Genomic DNA, 19,897 nt, shown 5'->3' on the forward strand with positions numbered 1-19,897 from the left:
TCTCTTTATGTGAGAGTGATTTTGTGCAAAGAACTTCATGAACATGTTTTGTATAGCCCATAGACCAATTCTAACTTGTTTAAAGAGGTAAAATATGTCTCCTTTAAAACTAAAGGGAACAAAAACAGCCTAAAGCAGGTTTAAATGATCAGCGTTTGAGTTTGTAGATACAATCTAATAAAGTATAACGGTGTCGAGTGCACACTCTGCCACCGGGTGTTTTGGGTAAGTTGTGTAGCCGTCGGGGCAGAAGAAGAAGAAGAAGAAGAGTTGTGGACTAAAACAACATGAGCAGCGCGACTGAGAGCATCTGAGATTACAGCAGAATGTCTGTTTGGTAAATCTGCTTAGTACCTGATTGTGTGAGTAACTGAGCAGTTGTAGAAGCAACAAACAGATCAGCTCAGTTTTCTTGTGTTAAACGGTTCAATTCAAAGTACCGTTAGCCTGCTTAGCTGCCTTTTCCCTCAGTGCAGCCATGACGTTTGGACTAAAATGCGTTAACACATCTGATTCCAACACAACAGACATTTGAAAGTTTCACAGCTTGAAGTTGAGCCTCGTGCCCTTTTAGTGTTGGAACAGCCTTAACTTTCAGCTTCAGTCATGAACATCATACAGCTGTCTGGGAAGTACAGAGAACAACTCCAAACCTTTTTCAGACTGCGTTAAAGATTTCTGGGTCTTTGGGGTAGATGATAAGGGTCAACTTTCCCTCGTAAGCAAACATATTTTCTTCACAAATATCTGTATAGCAAGAACATGAAAAGCATGAGAAAAGTTTACATCTGACCTTTAATGAAATGCAGAACAATGAAATACAGACTAGTGTAAAGCTCGTCTTCACATCAAACTGAAATGATATATTGCTTCTTCAGATGTTTACATAAATACCCACAGCTGGTGCAAAGCTACTTTGTGGATCTTAACTTTAAACAAAACAAATATGTTCAGTATAACAGAATAAACATGTTTCTACTTTCAAACAGACTGCATATTGTTCTGTCCATCAACTCACAATTGATGCCATGTTTGTCTTGAGCGTCGGGAGATCCGTCCCCAGTTAAAGCAATCCCAACAAATTATAAAGCACTTTCAATGGTTCTTCAAACATGTGCTCCCCACAGAACATTCAGAACTAAAGTCTTGACAAGAGAAGGTGGTAATCCACAAAGAAGATTTTTAATCTGAACAAATGCAAGGCTTCTGATTGGTAGTTCCTGTAGCTGCTCCCAAGTGAATGTTTGCTTATCTGCCGTAAAAATTGTTGTTGATTTAAGCCAATCATTTCTCTGCAGTGTGACTACGTTGGTGTTTCTTTAGATTACCTAATTGAGTGAAAGCTGCCCCACACTGACCACAGCTGAAAAGTTTCTCTCCTGTGTGAATACGTTGGTGTGTCTTTAGACTAGATAATTGAGTGAAAGCTGCCCAACACTGACCACAGCTGTATGGTTTCTCTCCTGTGTGAATACGTTGGTGTTTCTTTAGACTAGATAATTGAGTGAAAGCTGCCCCACACTGACCACAGCTGTATGGTTTCTCTCCTGTGTGGATACGTTGGTGTTTCTTTAGACTAGATAAATCAGTGAAAGCTGCCCCACACTGACCACAGCTGTAAGGCTTCTCTCCTGTGTGAATACGTTGGTGTGTCTTTAGATTACCTATTTCAGTGAAAGCTGCCCCACACTGAACACAGATGAAAGGTTTCTCGCCTGTGTGAATACGTTGGTGTTTCTTTAGATTAGATAATTGAGTGAAAGCTGCCCCACACTGACCGCAGATGAAAGGTTTCTCTCCTGTGTGAATACGTTGGTGCGTCTTTAGACTAGATGAAGCAGTGAAAGCTGCCCCACACTGACCACAGCTGTAAGGCTTCTCTCCAGTATGAATCCTCTGATGATACCTCAGATTTGATCGTTTGATAACTGTCCCACAGTCCTTACAGCAGTGCCATCTGGATCCCTCTTGGGCGCTATGTTTCTGTAATGACAGAGAGGAAGAAGACTTAGATCCTTGTGAAGTTCACACAATAGATTTCTCTAAAATAACCTACGCTAACCAACATATTCTAACTGGACCTGGACAGACTGAGCCACACAGGTCTCAATATCTCAGATCAAACGTGAACACTGAGGGTCCATTCATAAGTGCCCTCAGCCATCAACACTGTGCTCTGATGTGCTCTGCACACGATCAGCTTTTTAAGCAGTAAACTCTTTGCTTTTTGCTCTTTTACTAATTATTTTTGTCATGATGAAACTCTGAAAAGGAACTTGAGCTACAATATTTATTTTTTTTTTAGAACTTTATTTTTATTAAGGGAAACACAAACATTCCTTGACAACATTCACAAATTATGAGACAGTACTAGCGACACACAAAAAAAAAAACAAAAACAAAAAACATTGGGGCCCAGAAACCTGGGGCCCGTTGCACAAAAGTAGGATAAGGGATTAAGCGGGGATTTGTTGGCTATCCTGGATCAACTTATCCGTGATCCGGTTGCACAAAAGTAGGATAAGGGAAGCGGGATATGTTCAGACCTAAGTTACCATGGAGATTTATTCTGTGAAGCTAGCCTGCTCCAGACCAGGCTAAGTTCCAGGATCTATTTAATCTCATTCCTTATCTCAGTCAGCGGTCGCCACATATGGAAACCAATATTTATTCCACTGCCTAGAACATATTGTTAAAACATTTAACTATACCCACTATCATTATTGAAACATTTGTGATCATTAATTACAATCATTTTAGATAACTGATGATTTTAGATGAACCACTAGATAATTTAGTTTCCCACAGACTACACATAAAGTACATCACCATATAAATATAAATACACATTAGAGAGTACCATGATGTTCCTTTATTGAACAAGGATGAATCAAAGCAAGTAAACCATCAACTCCTTTCAAAACTGAAGTCACACAGTGCTCTACAAGACAAAAAGCACAGAATCAAAGCATGCAGTTTGAGACAAACTGTTTGTAAAAATGGGCTATACAAATAAAATTGCCTTGCCTATACAGCACAAAAACCTAACAAAAATTCCTCTGCCATTGCAGGCCCAACTTAAATAAACATGCAATATTAATTAAAATAATTTAACACATATTGGTCTCTGACCAGCCGACCACAGTCGTAATCCGGGAAGATGGCAGGATTGTCCCAGTCTATGAGAGCTGGCACTCTGGGGGCCCTCTCCTTTCTCAGGCAGGCCACATTGTGGAGGACAGCACAGGCCACAATGATATCACATGCCCTGTCTGGGCTGACTCTCAGGTGGTTCAGACACTGAAAACATGCCTTCAGTAGGCCAAATGTCATTTCGATCCGGGCCCTTGTTCTGGCATGGGCATGGTTGTATGCCAGTTGTGCCTCCAGAGGGTCTGCAAATGGAGTGAGCAGAAAAGGCTGGCAGGCATACCCTCTGTCACCCAGCAATACACCCAGGAATTCACCTGTGAATACAAAATGTTACCATCACAACCTCATAAGTAGTGACATTCTTAACACAGCCATTATGTTAAAAGTGGTTATCAATAGAGGTTCTGTGGCTCACCTTGTGATCGGCGCCAATAGATCTCTGAGTTCCGAAACACTCGGGTCGTGGACCGAGCCGGGCCACTTTGCCACAACATTACTGATTAAATAGTCAGCATTGCAGACCATCTGAAATGATAAGATGTTAAACCAATTAATGCACAGTACAGGCAATGTACAGTGTTCATTAATTAACTTTATCAAAAGTCATGTTCACCTGTACATTGATGCTGTGGAAGTTTTTCCTGTTCACAAAATCCCCCTCATGGCCACATAAGGGGGGTTTTATTTTGATGTGTGTGCAGTCCACTGCACCAATGACATTGGGGAAACCTGTAATACGATGCAATGAGTATCTTCCTCTGAATGTTAACATTGTAATTGTAACTGTAATTTTTTTCTTACCTGCAATCCTATAGAACTCCTCCTTGATGTCACAGAGTCTTCTATGCCCAGGGAAGGAGATGAAGATGCTTGCAAGTCCTTTAATTGCGTTTTTTTCACTGCTGAAACAGTACAGGCAATGTGTGGGCAGGCACATTCTTAATAAAAAGTTGCTGCCATGTCCATTTTGGTTGCTTGCTTGCGCTTGACTCAGAGCGCGGATCTCGAAAACACATGAGAAGCTATACAGAATCATACGCGGCGGACAGCACAGCTTTATGCCAATTACGCACACAGGCTCCACACCTCCACACGCATCGCGTCTGCAATCATAACTCATCAGGGGAAATCACATTTTGCCAATATTTTAGAGACCCCTCAACATTTCCCAAATCATGTTTTCGGGGGAGTCTCGTGTCAGTTTCAGGGGGTCTCGGATCCCCCGAGTCCCCCGTAGTTCGAACACTGCCTAATTGTGATAGTTTCAGTGGAGTGGTGAGTGTGATTTGTGTACTACTTACGCCTTCAGGCGGTCAGCAATGGTTTGCCACGCTTGCTCCCTTTGTTTTTTAACTGTGGCAGTATTTCCTTTTTGTTTTATTTTCTCCGTCACCTCTTCATATGCTTCCATTAATAATTATTGCTCTGCTGGGGAGGAATACGCCGCCCTTGTTGCCATGGTGAATCAGTGAATCTATGATCGATCGTGGGGTCTATTTAAGAAAGCCGTGTGCTGCACTTATCCAGGATCGCTTTCACCTGGCTTAATGAATCCGTGTCTGCTCATCCTGGATTGGCCTTTGTGCAACCAACTAAGCCTGGGCGCCCATGTTTTGGATTCCTTGAACCTGGCTAACTAACTCATCCTGGATGTCTAAATCCTACTTTTGTGCAACGGGCCCCAGGATAATACTAATGAGTGAAAAATAACAAGTAAGTAAAATAAATAAAGGGACAGTTAAGACACTCCAGCATATTGTGGGATTCCCCTCAGAGTGATATCTTGCTATAGGTAGCCACCTCCTCACAAAAACATCAGACCTTAATTGTAGTTGAGCGGTTAAAGCTTCCATTCCATACACCTCCCTCAGCTTCTGTTTCCACTGTAGGTGGCTGTGGATTCATCCATTTTATTGTCACCATTTTTCTAGCAGTCATCAAAAGTATATGTAACAAGTGCTTTTGGTCTCTAGTGTACATGCCTTCAGGAGTTAGATCAAAAAGAAACTGACTTGGGGTGAATAGTACATTGATTCCCAGAACTCTATCTATCTCGCTCTTTACCCCCTTCCAAAAGGGAAGCATCATTGGGCAATCCCAAAATATGTTTGAGTGGTCGTCCACCATTCCACACCCTCTCCAACAGTATACTGCCGGTGGGTTATCTACAAATTTAGAGACCACGGCAGGCGTCCTAAAGACCCTAGTCTTCATCTTCCAGTCAAACTCCTTCCATATGTTACTATTGATACCTTTATGACATCCAGTGCACATTGTTTCCCACTCCCCATCCTCAATTACAATATTTAACTCCAGCTCCCATTTGGTTTTGATATAAAAAGTATTATCCGATGTATCTAGTAGCAGGTTTCTGTATACATGGGAAACATGCTTTTTTTTTATTGGGTAATTGATGTTTAATTATATTAATAAAGTAAGTCTCTAATGTTCGTTGGAGCATTTTTAATTATATTCCAGTCGGTTTGTGATTTAATTTCTTATCTGAAAATATCGGAACATATCACTTTGGGGTAAAAGGAATTTGTCCTGGAGATAGGAGAATGGCTGTACACCAGTTTCACACAGCAACTGGTCAATAACCTTCAGGTTCATGCCTGTCCACCTCTTAAAAGTGATATCCGTTGTTGAGGGGGGGAAATCTGGATTTCCAGTAATCTGCATAGCCCTTGAAAGGGCAGCTGTTCCTCTAATTCTCTTCTGGACTGTCGACCATACTTTTAACGTGTGTTTTACCCATACATTTTTTATTTCAAATTTCTTCTGGGACTGCTTGTTTAGAAACACTAAAGTGGATAAAGGTATTACTGGCAATGAGCTCTGTTCTATGTTCACCCATCCCGATTCTATGTCATTGTTAATCCAAGCTACCACTGCTGTTAATGGTGCTGCCCAGAAATAATATTTTAAATTGGGGAGGCTGAGTCCACCCTTGTCCTTCCCAAGAGTGAGCGTTTTAAGTCTCACTCTTGGTCTCTTATTTTGCCATATAAATTTAGAAATAAGCTTGTCCAGCATGTTGAAGACTGATGTTGGGATCCCGACTGGGAGAGACTGAAACAAAAACAAAATTCTGGGAAGTAGATTCATTTTAACAGCCTCTACTCTACCCAAAAGGGATAATGGTAGCACATCCCATCTTGCCACTTCGTTTCTAAATATCTTAAATATCTTTTTATAATTCGCCTGGTATAGTTGTGTTACCTGGGGAGTGAGCATGATCCCTTAGTATTTGAAACCTTGTTTAGATCTGCGAAAGGACACTATATCATCAAGTTGGCTAGGCCATATCCCAGACACCATCATTGCTTCTGATTTACTAGGATTGACTTTATAACCGGATACTAGGCCATATTCCTTAAGATTTTGTAGAAGAGCCGGGACTGAGTGGAGGGGATTTTCAATAAACAATAATATGTCGTCCGCGTATAGGGCAATTTTATGTTGTTTTCCACTCTCATCTCTTATTCCTTGTAGAAGGGGGTTACTTCTAATCAATTCCGCAAGGGGCTCAATGCTAAGAGTGAACAGGGCTGGCGAGAGCGCGTCCCCCTGCCTTGTCCCCCGTCCTATATAAAAAAAAGTCGGAGCATTGGCCATTAACTCTGACTCTTGACTTCGGATTCATATAAAACACTCTAATCCAACCCAAAAAGGTTTCGTTAAAGCCCATATGAGCCATTGTTTGCTCCAAAAATGTCCAGTCCAGTCTATCAAAAGCTTTCTCAGCATCTAAGCTGAGAAGCATTGATGGAGTCCTGTTTGATCAAAGTTAACTAATTTCCAGATGTGTCTTTGTATTCTATTTGCCAAGATAGAGGTCCGAATTTTTAAATCCTGGCAAAGCAGACTTATTGGCCGATAACCCATACACTGAGTGGGGTCCTTTCCATCTTTGTGTATTACTGTGATAATTGCCTCAGACCAGGTTTTTGGGGGATCTCTTTCATCCAGCGCATAATTATATACCCGACATAAAATTGGGGCTAGTTCGTGAACAAAAACTTTATAATATTCCCCCGAGTATCCGTCGACACCTAGGGATTTACTGTTCTTTAATTTACTAATACTATCTATTATTTCCTGTACTGTTATGGGAGAAGATAGCATCTCAGTCTCATCCTGTGATAATCTGTTCAATTTGATCGAGTCCAAAAGTTTTGTTATTTTCTCCTCCTTCCCTGTTAATTCTTGACCTTCATATAATTTTGTATAGTATGCAGCAAATGCCTCTGCTACTTCTTTCGGCTGGGAGGTGATTCTATTTGTGTCGGGGTGTTTAATTTTAGGTACCACACGGTTTGATTGAGCTTTCCGTAACTGAAAAGCCAATAGCCTGCTTGCTTTATTCCCCATTTCACAATATTTTATTTTTACAAATCTAAGCATTCCCTCTGCTTTGCATGTGAGCAGATCATCTAATTTTTGTCTCTCCTGTTTTAATAATTCTAGTGTATTCTTTTTTTCTTGAAATTTTGTGTTCTTTTTCTAACCTAATAATTTCAGTCTCCAGTTCAAGTCTCCTGGCTTCTCTTTGTCTTTTTATTCTCGATGTAATTTGAATGATATGTCCCCTCACAACAGCTTTGGCATCATCCCATAAAATAGATGGAGTAACATCTCCGCTATCATTTATATCAATATATTCTTTTATCTTCTCACGTATTTCCTGTTGGGTCAGGGGGTCATTCAGTATTGAGACATTAAGTCTCCAGTATCTGAATTGTTTTTCTAGACCTAAATTTATTTTCATCTTAATGGGACCATGATCTGACAAGGTTATGGGTTCTATCTTGCACTCTGTCACTCTATGCACATCAGCCTTTGAAACAAGAAACATGTCTAATCTGGAGTAACTTCCGTGAACTTGGGACCTATATGTATAGTCTCTGTCTCTGGGATGATGATATCGCCATACATCAATCAGGCCCAGTCCCTCCATCATTCCCAGAACAGTAGCTGCTTTTCTAGTTTGAGGTCCCTTCACAGCAGGTAGCCTGTCCATATTTAAATTTAGTACACAGCCCCAACCACTATGATTCCCTTCATCAGCCAGTTTGGAGGCTATATTCTTAAAAAAAAAAAAAAAAAAAAAAAAAAAGGGACAATCCTCATACGGTGCGTACAGGTTAAAAAAATGTAAATCTATTTTCCCCAATCGTACCTATCACCATAATATATCTGCCTTCTTTGTCTTTCAATACTTTTTCGCAGTTAAAAAAAACATTCCTTCTAAATAGGATAGCAACCCCCCTTTTCCTCCCTCCTCCATGAGATGCACTGTATATTTGTTCCACCCAGTCCCTCTTTAATTTCAGGTGTTCTGCCTCAGAGAGATGTGTCTCTTGTAACATTGCAGCTGAACATTGTAAAGCTTTGAGTTAGTTAAGTATTTTTTTCCTTTTGATTGGATTTCCCAGACCCTTTATGTTGTAGCTAACTACAGTCAAACCTTCCATATTACACTTATATTAATCCTTACTGTCATGATGCTTTGTAGTCAACTTATGGATGTCAAGTGCACTGCCACCTGTTGTAAAAATCCGGTCAGTTGTCAAGGAAGTAACACAAAAAAGAACAGAAACTATGTAAGTCCTCAACTGGCCTTTCTTCAGTAGTGACCAGTCCCCGTATAGAACTGGGCAGCGGGTGGCGGGAGCCCTCTGGGATAATAGCCGCTTTCGGACAGACCGTTCTAAGAAATTAGTTATCAGAACTACCCTCCTCAAATTTCGTTCTGATAACTATCCTTCCCCAGCGGAACTGTTTCAGTCTGCATTCGCACATGAGTCGGGACCAGGTCGGGACTGATGCGCCGCGCGCAGCCGTCTGCTTCAGTGACGTGTTAGCCGTTAGCCGTTTAGCGCTACATTCAAACACAAAACAAAACGGCAAAAGTAAGGAGAGTAGAAAAAACACCACCAAGAAGCTAATATGGAGAGCGGGGAGGCCACCGTGTTTATGGTCTGCATGATGGTGATATTAATCATGGACAATCACATCAGGCGTCTAATATCGAGGCTGGAAAAGCTCACAGAGAGAGTCAGGAGATACTTTTTTATTTCATGAAGGAAGAAAGGAGAGCAGAGCGCTGCAGACAAATGAGACAAGTGTAAGTTAACTTATTAAACACCCGCCGGTTGTGTCTGTGTCTTTGAGGAAACATTTCAGCCGTGATAGCATGACATGGGGCGTAGCTACCGACCACCACACACCTCCGTTAGATTCGTTCTATAAGAACTATGAAAAGACCCGACCTCGGAGAAGGAGCTAAATAGTTATAGGAACTGAGGGAGAAAGCCCCGAGTTCCTGTATGTCCGAACACGGGAGAAAACGGCCCCGCGGATTAAAAGGTTATTAGAACTGCCAAAGGTTCCTACAGTCCGAAAAGCGGCTATAGTCACATTGTGCAGCAGACCCACTCCATGGAGTTAACTGCTGCTGCCCTGCAATGGCTGGGTGTAAATCACCCATAATAAGTCAATTGCAGCTGCTGCCATAAACCAAAACAACCAAATAATATGCTATCGTTACATTCTGGACTCAGCAAAGTGAAAATAAATATTAGTTAGAGAAATATAAACTTGAAACAAGGTTTCAAGAAGAAGGAAAAAATAAAAATAAAAAATAAAAATAAATTATAAATTATAAAAAGATATATAGCCCAACAACACCACTGTACCTGGAGAGTAACAAGACGATTTAACTTTACATCTAGCAATGAATTATTCACAGCTGCCTAAATAAAGTGGAAAAACCTTACATTTTGCACGATATTCCAAGTTACTTCATGGGAAGAAAAACCTGCAGTCCTCTTCTGTAAGCATGCTGACATTCCACCCTCTTCGGTTGGCGACCCGTGTCTCCCACCTGTGCCTGGCCAGCTCTCGCTCCACTTTATCCCGCTCATCCACTCGGACCTGAATGTTGAGATCCTTAAGCACCGGCGCTGCGTCCATCACGGTCTGGAAAGTTTTTTCCTCGGATCCCACCATCATCCTCAGTCGGGCTGGGTATATGCACTTCGCTTTCACGTTTTTCTCTTTCAGCTGTTTAACAACATATCTGACCTGAGCGCGTTTCCTCAGCAGCTCTGGAGAGTAGTCATTATCAAAGTAGATTTGTTTCTCACCCATCTTCACTATGCGCTGTCTCCAGGCTTGCTGCAGGACCTGTTCCTTCACTGTGTAGTCCGCGAATTTAATCACGATGGAGCGAGGCGGGTCGTTTTCTTTCGGTTTTGGCATAAGTGCTCTATGCGCCCGGTTGATCCTGATGTCGGCTTCGGTTAGCGGCAGATCGGTTAGCGGCAGATCAGTCAGCGCCGTCGGCAGCAGCTTCTTAATGAAGGTGGTCATGTCTCTCCCCTCGCTTCCTTCGGGAACCTGATACAACCTTAAGTTTTGCCTTCTGTGTCTGTTCTGAAGATCCTCACACCGTTCAAATAATTCCGCCTCGCGTTGCAGTAGGAAGCCGATGGCTCTTCCGTGGGTCGCGGTGGTCTCCTCCGTAGTTGTTATCCGCTCCTCTGTGTCAACGACCCTCTTTTCCAACTTTGTTAGTTGTGCACTCAGACCTCCAACTGATGTTTCAAGTCTTGTGAATGATTCCTCAGCTTGGCCTTTGAATTCCTTTACATCCATACTCATCTGCAGAATGTCTACCCGTATTTCTCGGTTCGACGATAGCGTGAAGCATCCCCTCCAAGTTGGTCACGGCAGCATCAGTGGTTTTGCCCGCGCTAGCTTCGTCGGGGTTAGCAGGCTTGTTAGCATCAGCTGGTTCCAATGATTTTTCGTCTCCTTTGTTTCTAAACTGATATCTGGCGAACCTGTTGCTAGCGCCCGCCTTTGTGGTATCGTTAGACATGTTTTTGCTGAGTTTTGTTCAAATATCGATTTGGTAAATTGGTTAAACGGCAGAGCTGCAACTTTTGCGTCCTACACAAACATGGCGCCGCCGGAAGTCTGCTACAATATTTCTAAATGATGGAAGGAACCAGAGTCTTGTCCAAGTTGTTCACTTAAACACCATGTAGAGGTTGGGCTGAAAAAAGTTGATGACCACTGGTTTAAAGGAATAAAAGTAACAGCGATGGTAATACATGACATTCTTTACACTAACCCTCTGTTCCAGCTTACAACTCAGAGGTCTACAGCCATTCAGCTCGACAGCCATCAGGGAAACACAGTCCGTTTTAACTCAACCTTTGTTTCTCTTTGTTAAAACAACTCTACAAACCTGTCATCTAACCATTAAAGACCCAGAATATTACCACCAGGTTCAATTCATGTAACCCAGAGACTTTAAACACAAATAATGAAGATTAGCTCCTGAACCTCTCAAATCTGCAGACTGAGAGCCAGAAAACGTCCCACCACAACAATCTGCCCACTGATTTTCTTCCAGCAGATCATTCAGCCTGCAGCACATGTTGAGTCTAAGCACATCTGGATCTGCAGCTCAGAGAGAGGAGATGAAACCAGGAAACACTTTGCTGTTTTTAACCAGGAAAAACACAAACTGAGCAAATGGAACATTTATTAAGTGACTCTAATATTGATATACTTGGAATATCTGAAAGTTGGTTGACACATTCATCATCATCTACAGCAGCTACCAGCATTCCAGGATATAATGTATTTAGAAAGGCTAGAGAAGCAGGGCGAGGTGGGGGAGTATTAATCTATGTCAGAGAGAAGTTTCAACGTGAACTTATAAGGTGGCCTAAAGACGTTAACGCTGAGTGTATTGGTCTAAATGCATCACTCTGCTCTGCAATGTCTTTTACTGCTATTTGTCTGGATCCACCTCAGCAAAGGATGTGTTTTATGATCATCTTCAGACAATCTTAAATCACTGCAACTCGAAAAAGGAAATTATCCTACTCGCTGATTTTAATATCAACTGGGACATCAAGTCAGGAAAAAAATTAAACAGCTGATGGATGAGTACAATTTGACACAAATTATAAAAGGCGCGACAATAATAACTAATACGTCAAATACAACGATTGATCTAATATTTACTAATAATCCTGAATAAATCTCTAAGACTTTTAATCTATCATCTGGCCTGTCTGATCACAATTTTATCTTGTGCTCATGAAAAATTAAGAGGAAGCATTTAATGGCATCCACCAGAGGTCACCAGTTCTACTTCATACCCAAAAGCCAGCAACAATTCCTGAATGAGGAAATCCAAAATCTAGAAGGTCTAATATTCTGGAAAATAACGACATTGAGTTATCAATAGATTTTTCACTGAATCAGTTGAGGAACTTGCGAAGCCCTTTAAATGCTCACATATTTCATCTCTAAAAAGGCCAGAGATTAATTTGGTCTTACTAGTGACCTTTTAAAGACCAATTAACAGGCTCTTGCTGACCCAGTTGCACATCTTGTAAATCTATCCATAAAACAAGGAACGGTACCATCGACATGGAAGATTGCTCGGGGCACCCCCGCCTTTAAGGCTGACAAAATCTATCGACCCATAAGTATTTTACCTAGAATTTCCAAAATAGTGGAGAAATGGGTTACCACAGAACTGACTGAACACTGAAATAATGGCCATGCCACTCTTCATCCAATGCAGTTTGGATTTAGGATATTTCATTCAGAATGAATCAAATTTTCATTCAGCATTATTAGAAAACAAAAAGAGCTTGTTGGATCAGGGTGGCTTTGTAGCTGCTGTATTTCTTCATTTAAAGCGTGCTTTTGACACCTTTAATCATTATGTGCTTTATTGCTAAATCAACTCATTTCAACTTTTCAAATAGTGCCCTCTGCTGGATGAAATCATACCTGTCGCACAGGAAACAGACAGTTCAAATTGGTGATTCGTCATCTTCATACCTCACTTCTTCTGCTGGAGTACCACAGGGCTCAATATTGGGTAATGTTTTATTCATCCTAAATGTCCATAACTTACCACATGTCTGTAGAAATATAAAGATACAACCATATACTGACGACACTGTATTATACTGTCATGCCAATTCAATTCAAGAAGCTGCTGCCATTCTCTCAGGAGCCACGCTGCCAGTTGGGTCCAAAACTGTTGTTTACATTTGAAAAAAAAATAAACAGTCTGTCTGTTTTACTCCCGGCAGCCAAATGCTCTTCGATAAACCTGACGTACACCATCAATTGACCGCAGTGTGCAACGTCAGTGGACTCATCCAGTTGAATGGCGTGGATGGGGCTTTTGCGAACACTGTTCACCACCTGCTCTTTGACATCGTAAGCCACGTCGGATAATCGTCGCTGGATGGTGTTGTCAGACATTGGGATCGTGTCAAGTTTAGCTGCAGCCGCTTCTCCCAGCATCACTGGCTGCAGGGAGCAGAAATGTTTCTCCATCAGTATGGGGCTTGCCTGCCTTCGCTATATGGAGAGCAGCTCGATAAGATGCCTCAGTTGCCTTAGCGTTAGTGGTGCCAAACGAACGCATTACTGCTTTTTGTGATCTCAATTCATCAAGTTTCCTCTCAAAAAACTCCAGTGGCTTGTCAACTAAAGTCGTGTGTTTCGTTTCTGACGGCGCAGTTTGCATGGCCGCATACTGTCATTTGCCAATGTCTCTTTACACACTACACATTGCGGCAGAGGTGCGCTCTCAGAACCAGACCACGTAAACCCTAATTTTAAATATTCGGGATCGTATTTCCTACGTTTTTTGGGGGGCTCCTCCCTTTCTGCTGACTTCAGTTGTGGTATCAGAAATCAATGCATTTTTCATTAGTCCTGCTTTTTCACACACGGAAGCACGAACAATCAGTCTACTGAGATGTTGACAGAAACCATTATATTTCTTCGCGGGTTTCGCCGGCTTTTTTTGCCCAGAAGAAAAGAGTGACAACAACTACCGATAACTGTGTTCTTCTCTCGTAAAAACACACCTGCACTGCGAGCTTTAGAAGAAAAAAATGCTACAGAGCGGAGTCAGGATGCAGCGGCTCAGTCAGAAGAGCAGTGAAATACACGTGAGTCACTATTTGTCCTACTGTACTTTGTATTTTTTCATTTTCTCCCTTTCTAATCCAAGCCTTCAGTTCGTATTGATGATCAAAATTATTGTTTTACAGTACAGTAGTTATTTGTTAAAAAAAAAAAAAAAACGTTTATACAGTACTTTTATGTGTTAAAGGCACAATGTGCGATTTTTATGTCATTTTGAAGCGTATTGCATACAAAAAACACCTATACATACCATAAGAGTGTGCAGAAATAATCCTACTGGCATGTCCTAACCAAAGTTTATACGCAGCATAGCTGAGTTTTACTGCAGAATTAGCAGGCTAACTGATAGCGCCGGACCGGCAGTTTTTCTGGCCAGGAGGTGGCGATATAGAGTAAAATCAACCTCCGTTCAACCCCAGGCAGTAGAAGAAATCGCACATTGTACCTTTAAACAAATGCTTGGGCCTGTAAAAAGGTTTTGTTCTTTGGTTTCAATGTATTATGGAGTATTTCATTGTAGCCTATAATAATTGTAAAAAAAAATAAAGGTTACTACTTCACGGATTTCGCCTATCACAGGTTTTTTTTGGAACGTAACCCCCGCGAAAAACGAGGGTTCACTGTATTTACATTGATGCTTTGCTGATATGTTGATTAATGTGCAGTGTCCGAAACAAATAAATAAGAAATAAAATAAAAACGTCCTCCACACTGACCTGTGGCCCGGTGGACCCAGAGGATGAGCTGGCTCTGTTCCTGGTGGAGGGGTTCAGCTCCTGGTTCAGCTCCTGGTTCAGCTCCTGCTTCAGCTCCTGCTCCTGGTCCTGCTCCTGGTCCTGCTCCTGGTCCTGCTCCTGCTTCAGCTCCTGCTTCAGTTCCTGCTTCAGTTCCTGCTTCAGTTCCTGCTTCAGTTCCTGCTTCAGCTCCTGGTTCTGCTCCATTCTGGTCCGACTGATGGACTCTGCAACTGTCAGCACATACGATCAGATCCAGCTGTGGCGTGCAGCTTGTTAAACCACACCCACTTTTCTTCTTCTCTTGATAACCTTTCTGCACAGTTTTTAACCATCTAGACACAGCAGGCAAAAACAGTGATTTTTCATGTGGTCAATTTTGAGATTTTGGGCCAGTCTACTCCTTCAATATGTGTTCTATAGACCTGCTATAAAGAGAATGTTGAAAACATGAATTAAAATGTTTGTTTTATTACATTTTGTTTACTCGCGGCAGTACGTTTCGCCCGAATTTACCAAAAAGTTAGCATTCCAACGCGCCATGCCGAACTTCGTCTATTTACTGAAGTCTGTCATGACCGGTATCGTTGGAAAGCTCCGAGTCTCCTGCACAATGATATGTCACCCAAATAATGGCACTTCCTTTCTATCAGTAACCAATCGTGGATGTCTAAAGGCGGATTTATAGCTAATGACCGAATCTCATTGGCTGCTGCTCGTTTCTGCTAACGTGATTCGCTCAGACGCATCACGTGGTCGACTCTGACATTTCTGTGTTTAGCTTTCGCTGAATCTCCGAAAATGCCCCGTAACACCGCAACTTTCAAAGAAGAGAAAGCAACAATTGCACTTTGCAAGATGCAATAAAAGAAAATGACGGAGTTATTGACGGTGCCTGTGCGACACAGCAGTGGCACCGTCATAAGTCATTCATGTCGCACATCTCAATGAATTGATATGCAATCTTTTATTGTTTTGAGCTTGTATTCTTTATTAATATGATTATTTTATTCAATATTAGTATTACTAAGGGCCTGAGCATTTATTCTGTTCTTGAGCAAATACAAATGTATTGAATTCCCCTATTTAAATATTTAAATGCCGTTTTCTCAAAATCAGTTTTTTGTATTTTTCCAGTATCAATATCTCAGCCTATGGAGCACCTACTAACACCAAACTCTCCAGTTATACACTTAGCAGTATTCTGAAGATATTTACAGAAGGATTTGTTGATAAATCATTCCTGGCCTGATTTATGTGACATTATAATGAAAAAAAATGGCAAAAATCTATGTTTTTTAGACTATGGACAGTATATTTGAAATCCTTCTAATTTTCTTTTCATTTTGTGTATAAACAAAATGAAAAAATAATTTTGCACCTGGCTTTATCAGATCTATCTTCCGGAAATATATGCAAATGTGCACATATTTAATGAGATAATGCCTAATTTGAATAACTAAGCATACAAATTTCTAAAACTTGTAATACATATTTTTTTCATACTTGTATAAGTAATCAACTGAGGAAGTTTCATGGTGATATCTATTATTCTAAAATATTACCCAATTCACCTGTGGTGTTTCACCTTAAACTCATTATTGTAGTTTTTATTTAAATACCTGTGAACTTTAAAATGCTTCTTTAAAGACCCACTAAGGTCACAGTTCAAAATATGTGTAGCTTTTTGATCAAATTCAGAAAAAAAATGTAATAATATACTCTATAGACTGTCTGAAGAGGACAGTCAGACTGTCTTTTAATGGGCTTCTGAGTGTAAATCTGAGAAATAAGACACTGATACTGAGGAGAACTGTATGTCTACTGCTCCTGTGATACTTTCCTGGATCATCCACAAGTCTTTATAATAATAATATGACTCCTCTTCACACAACTTAAACTCTTAATGTAATTAAAGTATTTATGTTGACCATAATTAAGTCCCATTTTAAGATCTAATCATGAAATATGGCATATTGTACTGTACGTTAAACACATCAAATCACATGTTTTGGCTGCACACTTCTATCAAGCATTTGCATTAGCAGGCCGGGCTAACTGTGAATAGCAGCCAGGCTATTTGAACTTTTTACTCTCTGCTGCATGTTCTGACTGCCCGTGTCCAGGAGCAGGAATCAAACCAATGACACAGAGCACTTTGAAGACATTTCTGCTAACGACTGACCGCTAAATTCATTCTTTTCTGGACTCACCTGCATGCAGCTTTCTGATGCTTGCTATGTTACCCTATGTTACCACATGTTCCGAGATGTTCCGAGATGAGCCGAGGCTTCGCAGTGTGTGTCGGGTAATGGGCCGTTTCTCAATGTGCGTATTTGTCTGTAGTGATGTTTCCAACCATAGACATACTATGTTTCCAACAGGGTCTTGACTTTGAAGCGCGTGTCCAGTAACTTCGAGAGAGTCTGTCTGCAGACCTGCGCATGAGGACCGGAAGTTGATACGAAGCCTTTCAAAATAAAAGCAAGTGTACCGGAAGCACATATTTTTAAACGTTACGCACCAGACCAGGACCGTTTCTCAATATGCGTACTCATAGACATAGAACGATGACAACAACAACTCCCTGACAACAACAGAGAAATTCATCAATTCATCATCACAGCTGCAAAGTCATGCTGAAAAAACTTACTTAATTAAAGACCAGTCAGCTATTGCATCACTATGCCAAAAATGTTGTTATTTAATCAATTTACCAGAAAAAATACGTCAGAAATACCAAAAATGTATTGAATGTATTATTACTATATTTTGGTAATGTTTTAAAACCTATTAATCAAAACAACTTTACATAATGTCACCTGACAATAAAAAAGCCAAATGTAAAAATAACAATATCTAAGAGTATACTTCTGATAGATAAGGCTTACAAATGTAAAAAACGTTTAAAATGCTGTTATTTTATTAACAGGGGTAGGGGATCTTTTTCTGGAACATTTTTTTACATATTGCTTGAAATACTCTTCACACCCCCATTGCAACCAATTAATTAAAAGTTTTGACACAAATATGAAAAGTTTTAGTGGCCTCTAGAACTACAATCTAGGAAAAACACTATCCAATCATTGCGAATGGACCGTTCACAATGATTAGATAATAGATACTGATGCCGTCTATCAAACTGCAATCTGCTCCTCCCTCCCCCTCCTTCCCCCTGTGCGCGTACCCTGCTTCCTGAACGAATTAAGGCCCATTTATGCCCTACGGTAACTACGGAAACGGACGCTTTCACCCGGTTCCGGGGGTCGTTTCATCCGTCAGTTTGTCCGTAGGTCAAGAGCTTATGGTAGGCGTCCACTATTCCGGCACGTCAAGCCGTATCCAACGCATTCAATTCATTTTCAATGAAATCCGGCCGATCGTTGTCGCCGTGCTCGCAAAGCATGCTGGGATTCCGGCACGGCGAGCGGCGGACCTGCGGCACGTCAAAAAGTTGGGCTCGGCCAAACTTTATGCAAATTTGCCACGGCAGACGGAGTGCGTTATCCAATGGCAGTAGATCATGTGATCTCCTGTGTCTCAGCAGCAGCAGCAGCACAGCAGCTCTCCTCGCTCGCAGATCCGGATCCATGGTACAATATGAAATAATGTTCCATTGCTGACGATTTATACACATTCATTTCCCTCCAAAACTCAAATTTTTAGAGGGAGAAACTTCGGTTGGTTAAAATCACAAGTTATTTACTTTCCCCCGGAGCCATTTCACACGCCCCTCTGTACACACCCACTGTAGTAGCAACACGGCGACAACTAGGCATCCAATCCGGCGAGTTACGTTGACGTGCCGGAATAGTGGACACCTACCCTTAGCAATCCGGTGAGCTCCGGGCGAAACGGAGCAATACCAGAGGAATTCGTGGGGGCAGTAGAGAGTCAGGAGCGTGTTGGCTCCGGAAGTTATGGAGGAAGAAGAAGAACGAAGAGTAGGAGATTAAAAAATTTTAAGATTTAAAAATGCCAGGTAATGGAGGAGAGGATTTGTGAGATGGTCAGGGGGTATATACATTTGTATGACTGCAACTTCCTCAATTGACGCCATGTTTCTCAAACCCGCGGCCGACAATGACTCAATATATAATACCGCCCTCTAGAGGATTTCTAAGGGACGTGCGCAATACGGACGGAGGCATAAACAGAAGCTCCGGGAGCAACGCATGGACCGGACAGACGAATTTCGTCCGGTTCCGTAGGGCATAAATCGGGCTTTACACGTCCAGAAGCTTGGCAGGAAGCTAAACTAGAGCCAGATTGGCTAGCACCTAGCATTATTAAAGGTATAGTTAGCATATACTGAAAACTAAATACGGCAACGATCGATGCTTGCTGTCAGAACAGCGCTCGTGCACCTTCGTGCTCGTGCGCGTTCATGTACTCTGGAGGCGTGCCTTCGGGGGGAAAGTGAAGAAAAGGGTTGGGACTTTTTACCTGTGTATTTTGAAAATGCAGCTTCGCTGGACTCAAAATCCAGGATCTCCTACCCTACCTTTAAAGCTGCAGTCGGCAGGTTTTCAAAATTGCGAGTCCAAAGTCGGAAAATTCGAACTGATACAACTTTCAGGTCCCTCCCCCAACCTCTAACAAGCTCCGAATCGCCCCCCAAACCCCTCCCCCTCTGTGGACGAGGTTGTGCACGTGAGTTCACACCAGTGTGAGCACGCAAGTTGGGGCAGACTCACGCTCAGCAGCGTGTGCACAAGCTGTGATTGACAGGTAGGATTCCTCCACCCTAACTTGATTGGTTAAAAACAGGTTTTTGCAAGCATGATTACAGGCTTCAGAGGGAGCTACAGATTTCGTTATTTTTCCTAAACAGCCTATTTAATATTCTACTTCCAGAATCCCATGACAGTTCAAGCTAATATGACTAAAAAAAAGTTGCCGACCGCAGCTTTAACGGAGCTGCGCTCCTTGTTTGGAACTCTGGCGTCACCATGACCCACGTGACTTCCGCATTCCTTTCTTTCTGTAGAAGCACAGCTCATAATAGAGACTCTCTGGTAGAA

General features: G+C 41.6%; 1 protein-coding gene and 1 long non-coding RNA gene across 2 annotated transcripts; both read right to left on the minus strand.

Moving 5' to 3' along the window:
• Positions 1-929: 929 nt before the first annotated feature.
• LOC142396094 (uncharacterized) lies at positions 930-17,332 on the minus strand. Its single transcript, XM_075478628.1, has 3 exons — positions 17,087-17,332; positions 14,856-15,106; positions 930-1,983 (listed from the first exon to the last, which is right to left on the minus strand). The coding sequence occupies exons 2-3, from the start codon at positions 15,078-15,080 to the stop codon at positions 1,285-1,287; spliced, it is 924 nt and encodes a 307-aa protein (XP_075334743.1). The 5' UTR covers positions 15,081-15,106; positions 17,087-17,332; the 3' UTR covers positions 930-1,284.
• On the minus strand, positions 2,344-4,979 carry LOC142396093 (uncharacterized). Its single transcript, XR_012772506.1, has 4 exons — positions 3,955-4,979; positions 3,767-3,882; positions 3,569-3,678; positions 2,344-3,467 (listed from the first exon to the last, which is right to left on the minus strand). It is a non-coding gene; the product is annotated as an uncharacterized LOC142396093 (long non-coding RNA).
• Positions 17,333-19,897: the final 2,565 nt, after the last annotated feature.

Source organism: Odontesthes bonariensis, chromosome 12 (genome assembly GCF_027942865.1).
Source record: "Odontesthes bonariensis isolate fOdoBon6 chromosome 12, fOdoBon6.hap1, whole genome shotgun sequence".
Lineage (NCBI taxonomy): Eukaryota > Metazoa > Chordata > Actinopteri > Atheriniformes > Atherinopsidae > Odontesthes > Odontesthes bonariensis.